Here is an 18,295-nt window from a genome sequence, read left to right on the forward strand (position 1 = left end):
AAGTTCTACATAGGAGGAGGCAGAAAAGTGGCTCACACCGTATTAACCCGACTTCTCAGGAAGTCCCAGAAATGAGACTGTAATAACTCAGTTCCTTCATATGTACAAATATGAAAATTAGGGGAAGTACCATCATCCAAATGCCACTGATGAAATAATAAATATTGATGTGGGACATAGCCCCAAGCAGCCTTACAAATACGCCATGAAATCTGAGACTGGACCTCAGAAAAGGAAAGATTTATTCAAAGTCAGTAAATATTTTCCAGCTAGAAGTCTGCTCTTCCCTGTCATAGTCCAGGGAGGGGGACATTTTTAAAGCTTCCCTGAGGAGTGACAGCGAGGTCCACGTGTAGGAGGAAACACAATGCTGAGAAGGGTTTCCAGGATTTCAACTGTGTGTAATTATTTTGCGTTTTATTTATTTTCTTAATTAATAAATAAAAGTTACATATATTTTTCAAGGTAATTTGACATATATCTATATCATTGTGGAATGACTAAATTAATCTAATAAGTATATATCAATTACCTCACATAATTGGTATATATATTTTTAATGTTAAAAATACTTAGAGACTACTCTTTCAGTAATTTCAAGCAGTCATGATTAACTGTAATCACTATATTGTAAAACATATTTCTTGGATTTATTTCTAACTGAAATCGTGTATCCACTGATGGACATCTCCATAGTCTCTACCCTTGTCCTCAGCCTGATGACCACCATTCTATTTTCTGTTGCATGAGTGCAACATTTTGAGAGTTCACATATAAGGTTACCAACTGCATAAAATTTAATTGCATTATATGATGAATTCCAGTATATAAAGCAAAGGAAACAATATTTAATTAGGATATTTATTATAATCAATAAAATTTATATTTCCCAATCAGAGACCTGAAAACAGGGAAATTCTTTAAATGAAAGTTTTTATGGGAAATAACTTAGGTCAGTATCCAACCTCCCTCTGCACTTGGTTTTTGTTACTGAATCAGGAAAATCCTCATCTATGGTATACTAACTTCTATTTTATGAAAGAGAACTTTCGTTGCTTATGAGCCACTGCAGAGACACAAGCTTCCTCTTTAGCAAAGCAGTTAATAAAACAGTTGATAAATGTCTGAATATACACACATGGAGCATGAAAGACATGGCTGGAGGCATAAACAAAATGGGGTAACTTGAAAGCATGTGTTAACATAAGATATGATATTCCCCACATACTAAAATTTGGTAAAGAGTAATAGTATATCTGAGCATATAGGTTGTTTTGTACTCCACTTTGAACAATTTGGAATATTTTCATCATTAAATTTGAAACAAACAGTATACAATCTCAGGCACACCCCTGAAGTACCTACAGGTTCTCTTGATGGAACTAATGAGATATACTTTCCTAACTCTGAAAGGAAGCAACTTTTCAAACCTTGGCTTTAGACAGCTAAACAACTGGAGTCCCTTTCCCTTGGAAATACATTGACATTTTAATTTTTTTCAATAAACAATGTAGTTGATTGCCTCTAAGTGTTTATGTTTATACCCAAAATAAAATGCTACTCCCTGCCCTAACCAAGAGAACCAACCCTCTGCAATGAACAGAGGTAAATGCAGAGGTACATGGCTGCTCAAGGTGCTGAGAAGTGACAGTTGATTGCTTAGCCCTAAGCAGGACATTTACACCACCCCCTCTAAGGTTCAGGGATCATTGCAGAAGAGAGGCAAGAATGAACTTCAGAGCCAAAAGATAGAGAAAAGGGCTATGAACTTCTGCCTTCTGGGCACAAAATAATCTCAATAGCTGTGCCTGTCTGCAATAGGCTTACACAAGACTCTGGGCCTACAACAGTCAATCATGGATCAGGGAAGGGCCTTCTGGGCCTACCCCTGCTTGCTGAGCTATTGGCTACTGGTGGATTCTGGGACAGGGCAGTCACTGTTTTTGTTTGTGCAATTGAGGAGCCCACCAGGCTCCAACAAATAGTTCCAAACCCATAGTCACACAAATGATCCTGGTTAAACTCAGTGGATCTCAAAATAACAACAACCAAACCAACAAAGTAAGTCCTGAATATGGAAAAAGGACCAGTAAGGAGGAAGGAGTAATGAGGTCGGAGACTGATTAGAAGGTGGGGGTTACAATAATCAGAATGCACTTTATGCATGTATGAAATTGTCAGAGAACAAATTCAATAAACATTATAAATTTTAGCTGGGCATGACAGTGCAGCCTTTAATCCCAGAACCCAGGAGGCAGAAACAGAAGAATCACAGTGAGTCAGGGCCAGCCTGGTCTTCATAGCAAGTTACAGGCCAGTCAGAAAAACGCAGTAGACCCTGTCTACAGAGTGAGATCCAGGACAGGCTCCAAGGCTACACAGAGAAACCCTGTCTTGAAAAACCAAAAATAAATAAATAAATAAATAAATAAATAAATAAATAAATAAATAAATAAATAAAATTAAATAAATAAATGCTATGTTTTTAAAAATAATGTAGTGGGACTTTGATTTTTTTCCCTTTTAATATTAAGTTGTTGTGGAATATTATTTTAAGATGTGTTACATTTGTTTATGCTGTGGAACATTTGTTTTAATGATGCAAAGATGTGTTGCATTCTTTTATGTTGCATTGGTTTAACTCTGTGAAGCTGTGTACTTTGCCTGTCTAAAACACCTGATTGGTCTCATTAAGAGCTGAACAGCCAATAGCAAGGCAGGACAAAGGATAGGATCAACTAGCAGGCAGAGAGAATAAATAGAAGGGGAAGCAAGAGAGATGGAGAGGCAAGAAAAGGAAGGAGAAGAAGACACTAGGGGCCAGCCACCCAGCCACCCAGCCACCCAGCCAACCAGAGTGACAGTAAGATCACAGAAGTAAGAAAAGGAAAAATCCCAGAGGCAAAGGGATATGCAATAATTTAAGTTAAGAAAAGCTGGCTAGAAATAAGACAACCTAAGGCAGGGCATTCATAAGTGTGTATTTATTTGGGAACTGGGTGGCAGGCCCCCAAAAGAGCAAAAGAGGAAAAAACAAGCAACAACATTAACCAGTCTTAAATATACTCACAAAATTATGCAATGATCACCACTTTCTCATTACCCCTAAAATAAATCCCGTATCCATTAGCAATCACTTTGCACTGTGCTCTTTCCTCTCTCCTTGGCAAGCACCGCCTTCTTTATCTCTATGGACATAGGTATTATGAACACTGCACATAAGGTCATTCATACAATAAATGGCATTCTCTTCTCATTTCTGCCACAACAACACTGTTTTCAGGATGATTCAAGTTATAATTATGAGTCAGAATTTTATCACCCTTTTCCATCACATTTTATTTAATTACACAGAATAACATACTTTCGTTATTCACTCATTAACTAATAAATATTTGGGGGTTGCTTCCCTTTTGGCTATTATATGTAACAAATTTGTATATAAATCTCTGTATCAACATATATTTTGAGTTCTCATGGTTAAGAGTGGCATTTTGCGGTCAGCGGGTGGACATATTTCTAGTGTTTTAAGAAAGTGTGGGAAGCCGGGCGGTGGTGGCGCACGCCTTTAATCCCAGCACTCGGGAGGCAGAGCCAGGCGGATCTCTGTGAGTTCGAGGCCAGCCTGGGCTACCAAGTGAGTCCCAGGAAAGGCGCAAAGCTACACAGAGAAACCCTGTCTCGAAAAACCAAAAAAAAAAAAAAAAAAAAGAAAGTGTGGGATGGCTTTCCAGAGCAACTGCACTATGTTGCTTTGCTGCCAGGGTGTCTAGGGTTCCACTAGACATTGATCATGGATAACCTCCCTAAAAGGTATAGCATGGCATTTCACCATGCTTCTGATTGCACTGCTAACTAATGACACTGAACATCTTACCATGTTTGCCATTTGTATGTCTTTTTTGAAGACTTGTCTGTCCAGATCTTTTATCCATTTTACAATATTTATGTCTTTTTATTATTTAATTATAAAAAATTCTTATAAACATCTTATGAGTTGTCTTTTTACTTGACTGGCAGCACCTTTTAAGTTACAAAATTTGTAAGTTTGATTAAGGTCTAACTTACCTGTTTTTCTTTGGTTTGATTATCTTTTTGTTATATGTAACAAATCACTATTTTATCCAAAGTTAAAAAGATATACTCCCATTTTATTTTAATAGCTTTTATAGGGTTAGCTCTTTTAAGTTAATCTCTGTGTATGGTATAATTCAAGTTCATTCTAGTGCATGTGGACATCTAGTTGTCTCGGCACTATTTGCTGAGAAGACTATTCTCCCTGCTCATTTAAATGCCTTGATACCTTTGTGAATACTCAACTGACCAACACAGTAAGGTTCTATTGTAACTCCCCATTCTATCACAGTGAGCTGGATCTTCATACCAGCATTCTTCTGTCTTGACCACTGCTGCTCTGCAATAGGTAAAGTGTGGACCTGGGAGAGTCTCCCAACTCTGTTCTCTCTTTTCCAGAATGTTCTGGCAACTCTGGGTCCCTTATATTTCCTATATGAATTTTGGGATCAACCTACCAGACAGTTGGGATTTTTAACAAGAATGGCAATTAATCTATAGTGTACTACATTCTTAGCCACATTACTATTACAAGGGCTGCCCTTCCATTATTTCATCTCCTTTAATTTCTTTCAGCAATAGTTCTGTGAACAAATTTTTAATTACCTTATTATTTTCATTTTATTCTTATTGACAATATTGAGTGGATTTCTAAAACAATTAATTTCTACTGTGCATTCTTACCGCATTAAAGTACTTTGGGATGCTATTTATTACTCTTACACTTAACTACCTTGCTAAGCTTGTGTTTTAGATCTCATAGTATTTTATACATTTCTTGAGGTCTTCTACATAAAATACCTTGTTATCTGTGAATAGAGAGGTTTGCATCTTTTTTCAGCCCCACCCTATCTTTGCCTTACAGTCTCTCCCAGCTCCCCTTCCAGTGTTAGGTCATTGCTTCTGATCTGAAGAATGGGTGTCAGACATCATCCCTTGAAAAGGTTTGAATTCTGACATATACTGGAAGTCAAGTTAACCATGTGGCCATTCTGAACTTTACATACTGTCCTTTGCCTTTCTCCAATATCTTTTTTACTTGACATACGTCTTCTCATTTCAAATGATCATATTATTTTTACCCTTTCAGATCTAACTCCAATTCACTACCTTTAATTAAATCTTCCCTTGATAACCTTAACTCTTGAGAGAAAGGAAGCACTTTCCCTCACTGGAAATGCCAACAGAACTTTAGCTATTCACATACACGAAATCAGAAGCATGGTGTTAATGCACATTTTAAGGTTCAAAGAGCTACAATTTTTTAGAGACTTTATTATTTTTATTTATGTATGTGTGTATATGTCTGTGCGCGTGCCTGCATCCCCTGGGAACTGCAGCTGTAGTTATGAGCCATCCAACATTGCTGCTGAGATCCAAACAGTTCCTCTGGAAAAACAGAGGAGTTTTTAACCAGTGAGCTACTTTTCTATCCTCTAAACAGCTACAATTTTTAACCCAGGAAGTATTTTAAGAAACTCTACCACGGTGACACTAAAGTCATCCACATACCACAATCTACTACAGTGAAATTCACTCAGAAGAACAGAGAAGGGTCAACTGACATCATCTGGGAGGCCCCTTCGTCCCAACAGCTTGATTTTTCATCTTTAAAATGAGCAAGAGAATAAGGACTGGCCCAGGGAAGTAACCAAAAGAAATAGAGAAACGGGCTCTCAAAAAGTATGCTAAGTCCTTCACTGCAAGAGCAGTAGTTTTCCTGGAATGTTGTTCAGACAGAAAAAGGAAGTACATCAAGTGTAGGAAATGCTTGTGATGCCTGACACCACCTGGCAACTGGTCCAAGCAAAAGAGTTCAAAGACATGGAAACCCCTCGCAGGCTCTACTCCTCCACCAGCTCTCCTGGCCTACGCTTATTCTCCAGGAAGAACTAGTTGACTGAGTTTCATTTACCTTTTAGTAAGTAAAGACTGGCACAGACAGTCAAGGGCAAATAACAACCTAAGGGGCTAAGGAGCTAAGCAAGATGTGCAAACAGTGTAAACAACGCACTCTAACCAGAGCTGAGTCTGGACTACACTGACAATCTCCAGCTTCACAGGGATAAATTCGTGGGAAAGATTCAGATGCCACTAAGTAGTGAGGTCACTGTTTTTAATAGCAGTAAAGTTACCAAAAACAAACATTCTTCTATCCTTTCTATCCTTCGTAGTAGTTTCTACATCCAAACAAGTTCCATGGGCTCCATACACAGTCCTTCAGAGGACATTTCACAGGACTCAGTGGGTCTTTCCCTGCAAAGGGAGGACCCTTTTGTTGTCACACTGCAAGAGCTGCTTCCTTTTGCTATTTACATCTCCTCACCACTGCCTTTAACAACAAACAAAACTTTGCAAAATATTAATCCTCATCTTTTGTCTGGAATTTTGTATTTAGCCCATGGAAGTAATTCCTATGGAAATCACTATACTAGTATGATTACTTCTTAAAAGGAAGGAAAGAAATTGAGCAAATTTTTACTTCAAGGTTTTGTTTCGTTTTTCTGCTCCTTTTCAAAACATTGCCGCTGTTTCCAGCACTCATTCGCTCACTCAGCAAACCTTTGTATCTATAATCTGTTATGTAACAAACATAGGGGATTCAAAAGAACACTGTCAGACACGGTGTGTGGGTTTGACACAGCACACAACACATGAGTGGCAAGTGCAGGGCGTCCGAGGGGAGAGAGCATGGGCATAAACAGATTGAGGACAACCAGAGGCTTGGGCAATGCAGAGGGAAGGGCTTGAGGCAGAACACACGCAGAACGGACTGGGTTGGAACAAAGACGCCAGCGCGCGGCCACCCGTCCCAGGATGTTTTACGGCAAGGCTCTATTGTAGCTGGATGTTTATCCCCAGGTCCCGCCAAGCCCTGTATGCTGTAAATGTGTTGCTCCGATTGGTTAATAAATAAAATGCTGATTGGCCAGTAGCCAGGCAGGAAGTATAGACAGGACAAGCAGAGAGGAGAATTCTGGGAACAGAAAGGCTGAGTCAGGAGACGCTGCCAGCCACTGCCATGAGAAGCAGGATGAAAAGTACAAGTAAGCCACGAGTCACATGGCAAGGTATAGACTTATAGAAATGGGTTAATTTAAGATATAAGAACTAGATAACCTGAGCCATTAGGCCATACAGTTTTAATTAACATAACCCTCTGTGTGTTTATTTGGGTCTGAGTGGCTGTGGGCCCAGGTGGGACTGAAGGAAACTCCAGCTACACTCTATCCACATCTACTGTCATCTCTTCTCCCTACATCTACCTAGTTTCTACGTATTTCCACCAAAGCCACTGTTGCCCCCCGTCTACCTGCTGTGGGCTGTCACCCCGATGTAAGGTGCCCCACCCCCAGTCTACTACTACTCTAAGACCCCAATCAACATTTCTTTCTACAGGAAGCCTTACTGAATGAGTTCTGCCCCAAATCTGACAAGGGGATTTGCTAAATACTAAAAAGAAGAACTCTAGCACTTACCTGAATATGAACCTCACGCTCATAGAACTGGAGTAGCGGGTGTATAACCGCATTTCTTTTTTCCCTCTTAAAAGAATGTAAATGTAGTCTAAAATATATGTAGGAGGGAAGTGAATGGAAGGAGAAGAGTTCCACTCACTGAAAAATTATACTAGGAGGGAATTTTTATTTCATTAAAAGTTGTCTTTTCTATCTGGAATCTTATCTACTACATTGTATATTTGGCAAAGCTTCCAAAAAAATTACCTTTCCTGGTATTTGGTAAAGTTACTTTTCTGTGATCTGTAAACCCACTGGCTTTTAAAATCTGATTTAATATACTGAGAAAGAAATAGGATAATTTTAATGTTAACAAGATCAATTTTAGCACTGCTTTGCACTCTGTATTAAGTAGCCATCTGTTTCTGCAACACAGGGAAAGGGCTGTAATAAAACGATGGGATAGAAACATAGTATGTTTCAATCATGAGGAAATGAGCCTGCTTCACAAGGCTAGCTGCAGAGAGACTATGCCTTCCTCAGAATGATCTTTTAGAACCAGTATATGAAATATGCTCTTCCACTCTGGCTAGCAAACTCAAGAGAAAGTGGTTCCAGGAAAAACCACCCACGGACCATTTGGCACATGTACCAGACACTTGGTCACTGAAACTTGAATAAAGAAAAGTAGCTCTCTTGAGTGATTCTGAGCAGTAGGACCTAAGCTTCCACAGGGAACATGACTGCCACATCCAGCCAAAGTCCATCGGGGGTGTAGAGTTATAAATTCTACACACTTGTTTCCCGGGCTCTGGGCCCAGTGGATTTTAGGAAGAGTCCCTGGCTTGTTTTTCTTTGTCACCATTGGAATATAAACTCCAGAGGGCACTTGTCTGTTCTTCGCCATTACATCTCTTACAACACTAGAGACGAGCAAAATCGACATTTATGTTGTCTCAGTGAAATAAAGAAGGCCATATACAATCTACAGGATGTCAATTAGGAGAACTCAAGGCAAAGAAAAAGAAATGCCTCCTCCAACACACATAAAACAGGACATGATAACCAAAGAGCAGCTTGAACAGAGGATGCTGGAAACGCAGAGAGCTGTCCCATCTTAGAGTAGACTCATTCTTTCACCCTCTCAGCCAGCTTCTCTTGTGTACTAAGTATGAGGTAAACACGGGGAGAAGAGCAGCAGCCCAGATGAACAGAGGACTCCTGCCATCAGGCTCGCTCACAAGCCGGCAACTCCTTCTGACACACTGCCTGCAGACAGAGTTTCCTGGGGCTGGGGGGGGGGGGGGTTCAATAGAGACAACTTCAGCTGCACGTCTAGAAATTAGCATGATGTTAGCCAGGCTGTTAACATGAAACATAATTTCACAACTGACCACTCAGCAAACCCTGTGTTGCTCAATATAATAGCCATATTTTCATTTGACCATGAAAATTCGCTGCATAAAATTGCAAATTTCGGGGTAGAAGAGAGGGCTCAGCGGGTAAGAGCACTTGCTCTTTCTGGAGAACCTGGGATCAATTCCTAGCACCTTACAGCCTTCTGTAACTCCAGTTTCAGGTGATTCGATGCCCTTTTCTGGCCTGCAAGGACAGCAGACATGCACATGGTACACAGGCATACATGCAGACAAAATACCTATACCCATAAAATATAAATAAATAAATCTAAAAAATATTAATTCTTCAGTGTTCCATATATATCACTAGCAGCTCTCAAACTACTCTATACAGGCAGATCATTGAAATATCTGTTATCACAGAAAGTTTGATTTGAAAGTGCCGCCCTAGAGCTTCGTACTTAGTATGTCCTTGAGACAGCAGCATACCCATCACACAGAAGGATGTCACAAAAGCAGCCCTCCGACTTTCCAAGGTAGAATCTTGAGGGTTTCGAATAAGAAACTTAATGAGGGACTGCAGAGATGGTCCCGGAAGCAAAAGTGTTTCCAGCACAGGCATAAGGACCTGAGTTCCCTGACACTCACATCAAAAGCCTGGCACGGGGGTAGAGAGATGATAGCTCTGTGGTAACAACACTCGCTGCTCTTGCAGAGGACCTGAGTTCAGTTCCCTGCACCCACAGGGCAGTTCACAACTGTTTGAAACTCTCATTCCAGGGAACCCAAATGCCCTCTCCTGGTCTATGCAGGCACTGCATGAATATGGCATACATACATACACACACACACACACACACACACATATATATATACACACACACACACACACACACACACACACACACACACACAGAAATAAATACATCTTTTAAAAAATCCAGGGTTGGCTATACATGACTATAACACCCACACTAGGGGATGGACATATGTGCATTATTTTTAACTGTTTTACACATATGTTTATTTGTTCAGGAGAATGCATGCCATGCCATGCCTTTTGAGCTCACGGGACAACCTGTGTAAAGGGTTTCTCTCCCACTACCACGTGGGTGGACTCTGAGGACAGAGCTAAGGTCATTAGGCCTGGCAGCATGTGCCCTTACAGACTGAGCCACTTCACTGTCCCAGCAGGAAGATTCTGAGGACTGAACATTCAGCCAGGCTAGCTGGAAATGACAAGTTTCCAGTTCAGAGACCCCATTTCAAGGCACAATAAGGCAGACAGCAATTGAAGCTTCTCCACGAACTGCCATGGGTACATACATACAAACTCATGTGCATGTATCACACACACACATACACACATGCATGCACATACACATGCACACCTAACTATAAATGAATCAACAGGCCAGAGACTCATGTACACAATGAAGTATGAGGAGCACTGCTCCAGAAACTATACCACCCTCTAGAAGTCATTCTGACAATATTTAATAAGTGACTACAGTTTTGCTCTTTAAAAAAATTACAAGTTCCTACCCCCTAACGGAAAGTTCCAATAGTTCAACCAATAGAACAGACAACAACCAATCATGGTTTTCAGCGGTCAAAAAAGTCTCCACTCCTCGCTCCATCATTCTGATGTGGGTTTGCTCTCATACCAAGTAATCCAGGGTACTTTTCAAAGAGCAGAAGATGATGAAGGGCCTTGGCCGGAGCACTGCCCTCCCTGAGTTTAGAGCTCATTGTGAATATTGCTCAGATAGTCAGTGACTACACTTACACAAAAATTCAAGAGTGATCTTGACCGCAAAAATGTAAACGTTACTATCTAGTAGTCCTTAAATAAATTACATGGGCGTTTAAAAGGTAAAGGCTGAGAGGAAGTAAGGCTTTGCAGTACACAGAAAACAGAGGGGTTTTGTTGTTGTTGTTGTTGTTGTTGTTTTCCCCAGGGATTCCTATTCATGTTCTTGTGTACATTACTTGTTAAAAAAAATTATGCTCACAGTCAGTTTGCTGAGACACTAGTGAGCCTGCACTAAGAGTCTACAGTCTATTTTCTGAGAATAACACAGATCATCACATTCTCAATCCTCTATAAATCACAGGTCATCCAGCCACCCAAAGCCTGCTCCCCTCCTCCTCATGTGTGCTGTTTCAAACTGCAATAACATATAAGGAAACTACAAATTCTTGAATTACTTCAAGAGTGGAAGTTTTACAGAAACAAGCTAAAGGCAAAACCTTTGACTGCCTCAGAAGCAATTGCTCCCCACTGATGGCAAAGAGTGCCAATTTTGACCGTTCAGTCTGTAATTTTGTTAATGAAAGATTGTGAGACAAATGCCTCATTTACAAACCAAATACAAAAATCAAGCCTCACAGAATTAAAAAGACCTCAAGCGCATTTTGCCTATAAGTAACTATAATTCTTAACTATGAAAAACGGTGATCAACAACCCGTCCAGATACAGATGCACAGCTTACACCCTCAATGCAACGGAAAGGGCCGCACTAAAGCAAAGCAGGGGTAATCTCCTCCCCCTACCAAGCAGTAGAAAATGTATTTGGTGTGATAAAAATATCAGAAAATGAGAGGGGTAAGTGCGAAACCGCCAAATGAGTAATCTAACCGCATTATATTTGGGGACACACTCTTCACCTAATAAAAGTCTTATTTTGGAGAAGACTATCATATATGGTGGACAATACTCACTATTTTCTGGACATTGATAACTCCCTAAGTGCATGCATATTTAAGGTTTTATGTGCTTCAAAGGCCGGGAAAGACCTGCCAAGCATTATTCAAGCTTTTAGCATGTGCATACAAATACAGAATGTTCCATTAACTGGACATTCTTCCCCTGGTGATTAATAGTTACAGCTGTGCTTACCACAAACCAAATCCCATATGCTAACGATTCAGACCCCAGTTTTTCTCCTTCAGTCCTAATCCCTATAGGAGTGATAGTAGCTTACCATGCCAATCGGTCTCAGCAGAAGCTTTGTGAACTACGGAGCAGCAGACAGCGTTCAGAAGGTTAGAAGGATGAGAAGAGAAGCAAGCCATTAAAGCTAGAGCAAGTTTCTGCAACTGCACAGAGCACCGCTCCCAGCACAGAGATCTTTCAGTGGGAGCTTACCTGCAATCATGGCTTTTTAAAAACTGGACTCCTTACTCAGCCTGAACAGTTCCCCAGTTCTGTCTGTCTCTCAACTACTTCTCATAATTTTTGTTTTATAGATGCACACTCCAAATTTCCTCACTTAACCTTACCTCTTCTCTCTCTCTCTCTCTCTCTCTCTCTCTCTCTCTCTCTCTCTCTCTCTCTCTCTCCCCCTCGTATCCATTCTGTCCATTTCCTATACTTCTTCCTGTTTATAAATCTATGATTCTAATATCCAGTTTTAAAATATCTCTACCTTGACTCTTTAGTTTTTATTAAGTTTTTTTTAAAAAGAGAATAAAAGTTCACACTGAACTCCTAACTCCATAATATCATTACAGCAGGCTTTCTTTTGCTAAAGTTAACACAGAGATGTGGTAATATTAGAATAATTTTTTCCTGTGCATTTTATGAAGTTATTTAATAACAGTGAAGAAATTTAAACTGATGTCCAAAATACTATAGAATTATTTTAAAAAGCACTGAGTGCCAAGTGCCAAGCAAGTGTTGTTATTAGCAGTGATGATCAACTGCAGCTGGGGACTCCTTAGCTGCTGCTGCCTTGCAAGGCAGATGTCAGTGTAAACCAACAAGCTCCGGAGCCGGGACCCAGGACCCAGGACCCAGGACCCAGGACCCAGGACCCAGGACCCAGGACCCAGGACCCAGGACCAAACCTCCGCTGACCCACATTGGCTTTCATGCTCAGGAGAAACCTGAGGTTTAAAGTCGGGATTCATTCCACAAACTGACATGAAAAGTCGCAAGTAAATCTACCACTGAAAGTTCAACAGAAAGTTGAAACTCAGTTTTTCTAGAGGGAGAAATAAATCTTAAAAATACTTTAAAATGCTTCTGACAGATAAGAAAGACATGCTGAGGAATCACAAGACAACGAGTTGCCTCTTCCAGGGGAGACTAGACCTCAGGGTCAACTCCAGTGGGAACATTTGGGTGCCACTTCTAAAGTCATCCTCATCTGCTCAGGGCTATTTAGACTTCTTGCTGTGCTTCAGACAAGCAGATGAAAAGGAGCTGGGGTTCTTTAAGAGAAACTCCTCCCCTATCCTATCCAAAACCATAGCTCTCTAAAGAGTAGCCTGTATCCTCTTTCTGCCTATATAATGCATCACAAAAAGGGAGCTTATTTCTATAGGGCAATAAAATGCGCTGTTCCTAGGAAAACTGCTTGGGGACAAAGGGATGAAAGCAAATAAAATTACAGGTAAGCATGATGATCTACTCTATTTAAAAATAAAAAGAAATTTGGAAAATTCAATATCAGACACTAAAATAAATATTCCAAGCTAAAGCCAAGTGAGGTACTGGGCAAAAGCATTTGGAGGCCCCCATGGCATCTTTCTGTCTTCTGGGGGATTAAAGATTGGTTGGCAGGGATACCCCAGAATGAACGCAGTCTGCTCTTCTCTATACCTAGCAGGATTCAGCAGAACTTGGGCTCGCCCCCAGAAGTCTCCTACTGGGATGGCCAAAAGACAACACCAGTAAGCAAAAGCAGTCAATGATATAGACGGAGAATGTCACAGCAGCATTTCACAAAAGATAAATAAAATATAGTTGCCTGCATAGACCTACAAATAGAGGTTACTCACAGAGATTACTGTAGCTCCAGCAGTTACCCATTGATCATAGAAAATGCCCAGTTCATCAGTTTAACGCTTGAGAAAAGTTAACGAGAGAAGAAGCAAGCTAATGCAAAATGTGCTGTTCTAGTCAACTGGAAGCAAATTAGTTTCAAATTTCCTGGAGGCCCCTCTTGCCCTGCACTGCACACGGTGATGTAAATGGAAGCACTTTGAGCACTTGGAACCAGAGCCGAGCCAGCCGAGCCCAGGAACTGCAGCCTCAGCCCCTCACAAAGGCAGAGCAGTCTGCTCTCCGGCTGTGCTCAGCCTCAGTCGCTCTCTACCTTGGTGGCTTACCGAAAACAGCCACTGTAGGGCTTTTCTATAATTGTGAAAACTACTTCCAAGGAGATGACTGAGATGCCGGGAGTTAGCTTTAATGTAACCATTCCCCCAGTGCAGCAGCAGGAAGCCGGCAGAGGCTCAGAGAGGATCGTACCATCCTGGGTGACATCAGAGGTGGGGCTGTCATCCTAGGATTATGCAGCATTTTCTCTGATGCTGGAATGACACACATGAACCGAGACGGGCTGGTTCCCTTTAAAAGCATTTAATTCTCACGCTGTTCCAACGGAAGAGGCAAATGCAAAAACACAGCCCAGAAGCCGCTTCCATGACATCAATCCTGAGCTGACAGTCCTTATCTCACTTGTAAGTGCTGCTGTCACCCAGTCATTTTACTAATGATTACACTACGGTTCCTCTGATAAATTAATATTTAATGGGCAATTGATAGTGCTTGAAAATATGACATGAAAAGATTGAAAGACGTTAAGATCCAGTTTTAAAAGCAATGGCATAAACTTTTACATCGCTAATAGTACTTTGGATGCATACAACACTTTTCAAGCAATTTCAATAAAAGCACTCATTTTATAAATAATAACATGAAACTTAACGCATGGTCAAAAACATAATACTGACCCTTGGGCTTGGTATAAATACGAAGAATAATCAAATCTTAGGCTTAAAGTGTTCCTCTGTGCTAGACCACTCACCTATCCCCAGGGTTGATCCCCAGCACTGAAAAATTAGAAAGTAACCCATCTTCAATATCATTAATATTCTAATCAGCATGAGAACAAAGGCACTTCAAGGTTATTTTTTTCCTATTCTCTACACTCAGTGAGCAGCAATCAACCAGGTGCCAGAAAACATATTTGCTTTAAATCAGAATGTCCATTTTTATAAATAATTAGATTGGAAACTGTTTAGCAAGACACCACACTAAGCAGGTACATTTTGGGAATCCATCTAATCCTTCTAGCAGCCTCTGGGATAGCTACTATTATTAACCCATTTTACAGATGAGACCACTAACATACAAAAGAGGTATGAGTCATCTCAGATCAGGTGAGTAAAACTAGACCACTGGAACTCAAACACGACACTACAGCTCTAAAGTCCACCCTCTGTACCACCAAGCTATACTCCTTCCTAGAAGCTTGCATGCCAAAGAAAGAATTATGAAAGAAGATTATTAGTTTCAGGGTTTGAAAGTATAGCAAACCAAATGGGCCCATCCCTCAAGAAGACTAATTCATAAACAGGAGGACCAAGATTAGATGGTGTACCCAGGGACAGCAGACTAAGTAACAGAAATAAAGCCGAGAAGCTCAGCCTCACAGCTGACGCCTGTCTTGCATTGGGGAAATGGCTTAAAATCTCCCAGCTTCAGTCTCTTGACCTCTAAGCTAGGGATGCTTAGCTTACTGATTAGTATAACACTGTGGTAAAAGCACATGATCTGGTCTTGTAATCTAGACTTCATTACCTTATAATTATGTCACTTTAAGAAAGTTATTTCACCTTTCTAGTCCTCAGCTTCTTCATCCAAAAGCCATAGAAATAATAGGGTTACTCTAAAGATTAAATAAAGCATGCATACAAATAAACCACGCAGATGAGCGGTTTTACTATATCTTCTACTATACCCAGTAAAAGCTCAGCCGTAATAATAACAACAATGATTACCGATAACTTCTATTTCCTGGGGTAGGGGCAGGGCCTCACTAAATAGCCCAGGATGGTCATAAACTCCTGATCTTCCTGCCCCAGTCTCCTGAGTACTGAGTGTACAGGTGTGTGCCACCATGACTAGCTTATTTTGAACTAAACGGCCCAGTTCTTCCCTCTCCAAAACTCTCACTAAGGAAACCTGGTAGGATTTATTTTTCTGGGGGAGGGATACTGGAAAGGCAGAAAGGACAGCCTTTGTTGACCTCATCCAAATATTAACCAGTCCACAAATCACCAGTTCCCAACGAGATGCAATCTGAAATTGGCGGCAGCCATCCAAGATTCCTTACAAAGAGAGAGAGGAACAGACACCCTATGCTCCTCCTCTTTTTCCTTAAGCATGGGCTAGAGAAGAGGGGGCCAGTATTGAAGCAGTCATCCCGAATGAAGACCATCCCACCAGCTAGGGAAGCAAAAAAGAACCCCATCAAATACCCACCAAAGAATCTTGCAGCCCTATTATCATTTGTACTAGAGGGAATAAACTCAAGTTATCTCACTTCAGTTTTCTAATATATGCAACTTACACCATCCTAACTGACTCACAATCTAAGGCCAGTGGCTAAGGTCTGGGCTATATCCCAGTACTTCCCTTCTATTAAATTTTCTCAGTATACAACTTTTCTGAAGCAAGTCTAACTGCAACCACAAAGCATGTGGAAATGGAGTCTGGAGAACTCTGGGTAGAATTCCTATTATATTTGACTTGATGCACTCTGGTAGTCAACATAATACAACTCATCTGCAGTTACCTTGTTTTCTCTCCTGGTTCTAAAATCAGAGTCTAACTTTAGACCTCTACCTCAGATGTCTGGCTTAGCAGGTTTACAGGTACTTCTTAATTTACTAATGATTGAGTTTTCTTTTTTTCTATGACATTGTCTCATTAGATTCAGTGTTCCCACTCAGTAGAAGAGTGAGGTAGACTGAAGCTTAGAAGAAAGGTCTGGTCTGGATACCTAAGATCACCACTGTGGAGTCATAATTATGGCTAGTAGAATCAGTGCAGAGACTCACTGGAATATCATTTCATGATTGCAACATACAGTTACACGGGATATCTGTCAGTTTTCATCGTAAATCAACTCTGTGGGGCAAGTGTCTCACTTTCCCCCACAGTTACTAACTGTTTTAATTATACCAAAAAACTAATTGTAAAATTTGATTTCAAGCTTGTTGTAATTTCAGAACTCAGAGACTAGGAGAACACTGAGTTTGAGGACGGTGTGGACAACATAGTGAGTTCAGGAGAAGCTTGAGATACTTAACAAGATCATGTCTCAAAATAAATAAATAAATAAACTTTGAATACAAAGGACTGGAAAAACAAGACATAATGCCTTTCCCAAACCATATCATCAAAGTAATGGAGCAAAGGTCACCTTGAGATAATTGTAACAGAATGAGGAAAAATGTAAGTAAAACATGACTAGAAACAGGTTTGCATAGTCCAGACAGTTTATACCATATGGATGTCTGAAGAGGCACCTAGACGGGACCTGAGTCTCAGGTGATGAATGGAAATACCTGCATTTTGCATGAAGGGTAAATGTGTGCTACATCTTCAAGAGACCATCTGGGTACTGTGCCTTATGTTCTCCCACACGGTAAGCCATTTCTAGTAATAATTGCTGTTAAACACACACACACACACACACACACACACACACACACACACACACACACCGTTTCTTCAGTCCAACCCACTTAAGTCTGTCTCCTACAGGTGCCACCAGAAGAAGGAAGCCTTAACTTGGGAGAAAGAGTCTCACTTTCCTATGGTCTGGAATGGGTCTGAACAAGTCTACTCTCTAAATCTGTTCCTACTCTCACCTGGAAAGCAGATCCTGTCCTGGAGGCAGAGTCAATTTCTGACTATGTTTCATATGTTCCACGTTACACATCCAACATGTCAAAATCATAAAGATTGCCTTCTATGAAAAACTAGCTCCTGATAAAGAATTCTGTTGATCGATTTCTAAAGGTCTTATAATAAAAAAAAAAACCCAGAACCAGATACTGGGGTGAATGCTGAAAGATCAGAGACAAAGGAACAAGCCACTGCCACGTCTTACTTCTAGGACTTCTTAGACTGAAAGCCGAATGAGCTTCCTCAGCCGAAAAGACTTCTAACTAAAAGGGATACTTCTGCCAAAAAGCCTTTAGTTCCTGTCTCCTCACACCTTAGATACCTTTCTCCGCCCAGTCATCATTTCTTGGGACTAAAGGCATATGTGCTTCCCAGTACTGGGATTAAAGATGTGTGCCACCACTGCCTGGCTCTGTTTTCTCTCCTAGACTCATGTAGTTCAAGGTGGCTTTGAACTTTGAATGACAGATGGATCTCTGCCTCCCAAGTCCTAGGATTAAATGTGTGGGTCACCACTCCATGGCATCTATGTTTAATCTAGTGGCTTGTTCTGTCCTCTGATATTCAGGCAAATTTTATTAGGGTACACAATATATCACCACATTTCCTCTTTTTGTCTAAAATAATAATAGAAGGTTATAAGAAAAACTATATACAGTAAGTATAGTAAGTGTATACAATATATACAGTCAAG

At 40.6% G+C, this 18,295-nt stretch overlaps 1 protein-coding gene across 5 annotated transcripts in view; it reads right to left on the bottom strand.

Annotated features, from left to right (window-relative positions):
- The window catches only part of Psd3 (pleckstrin and Sec7 domain containing 3), a 447,179-nt gene that overhangs the window by 280,903 nt on the left and 147,981 nt on the right, over positions 1–18,295 (bottom strand). Inside the window, exons 1-2 of one of the 5 annotated variants that reach the window (XM_052752398.1) lie at positions 13,680–14,106; positions 11,879–11,911 (exon numbers count right to left, since the gene is read on the bottom strand). The exons of 2 other annotated variants lie outside the window; for them this stretch is intronic. In XM_052752398.1, the coding sequence (XP_052608358.1) occupies positions 11,879–11,911; positions 13,680–13,710 (64 nt within the window). In that variant the 5' untranslated portion in view covers positions 13,711–14,106. Of the gene's footprint in view, positions 1–11,878; positions 11,912–13,679; positions 14,121–18,295 lie in introns of those variants that run through there. 2 more of the 5 variants (XM_052752400.1, XM_052752399.1) reach the window with 2 other exon arrangements.

Source organism: Peromyscus californicus, unplaced genomic scaffold (genome assembly GCF_007827085.1).
Source record: "Peromyscus californicus insignis strain IS unplaced genomic scaffold, ASM782708v3 Scaffold_23__1_contigs__length_62951481, whole genome shotgun sequence".
NCBI lineage: Eukaryota > Metazoa > Chordata > Mammalia > Rodentia > Cricetidae > Peromyscus > Peromyscus californicus.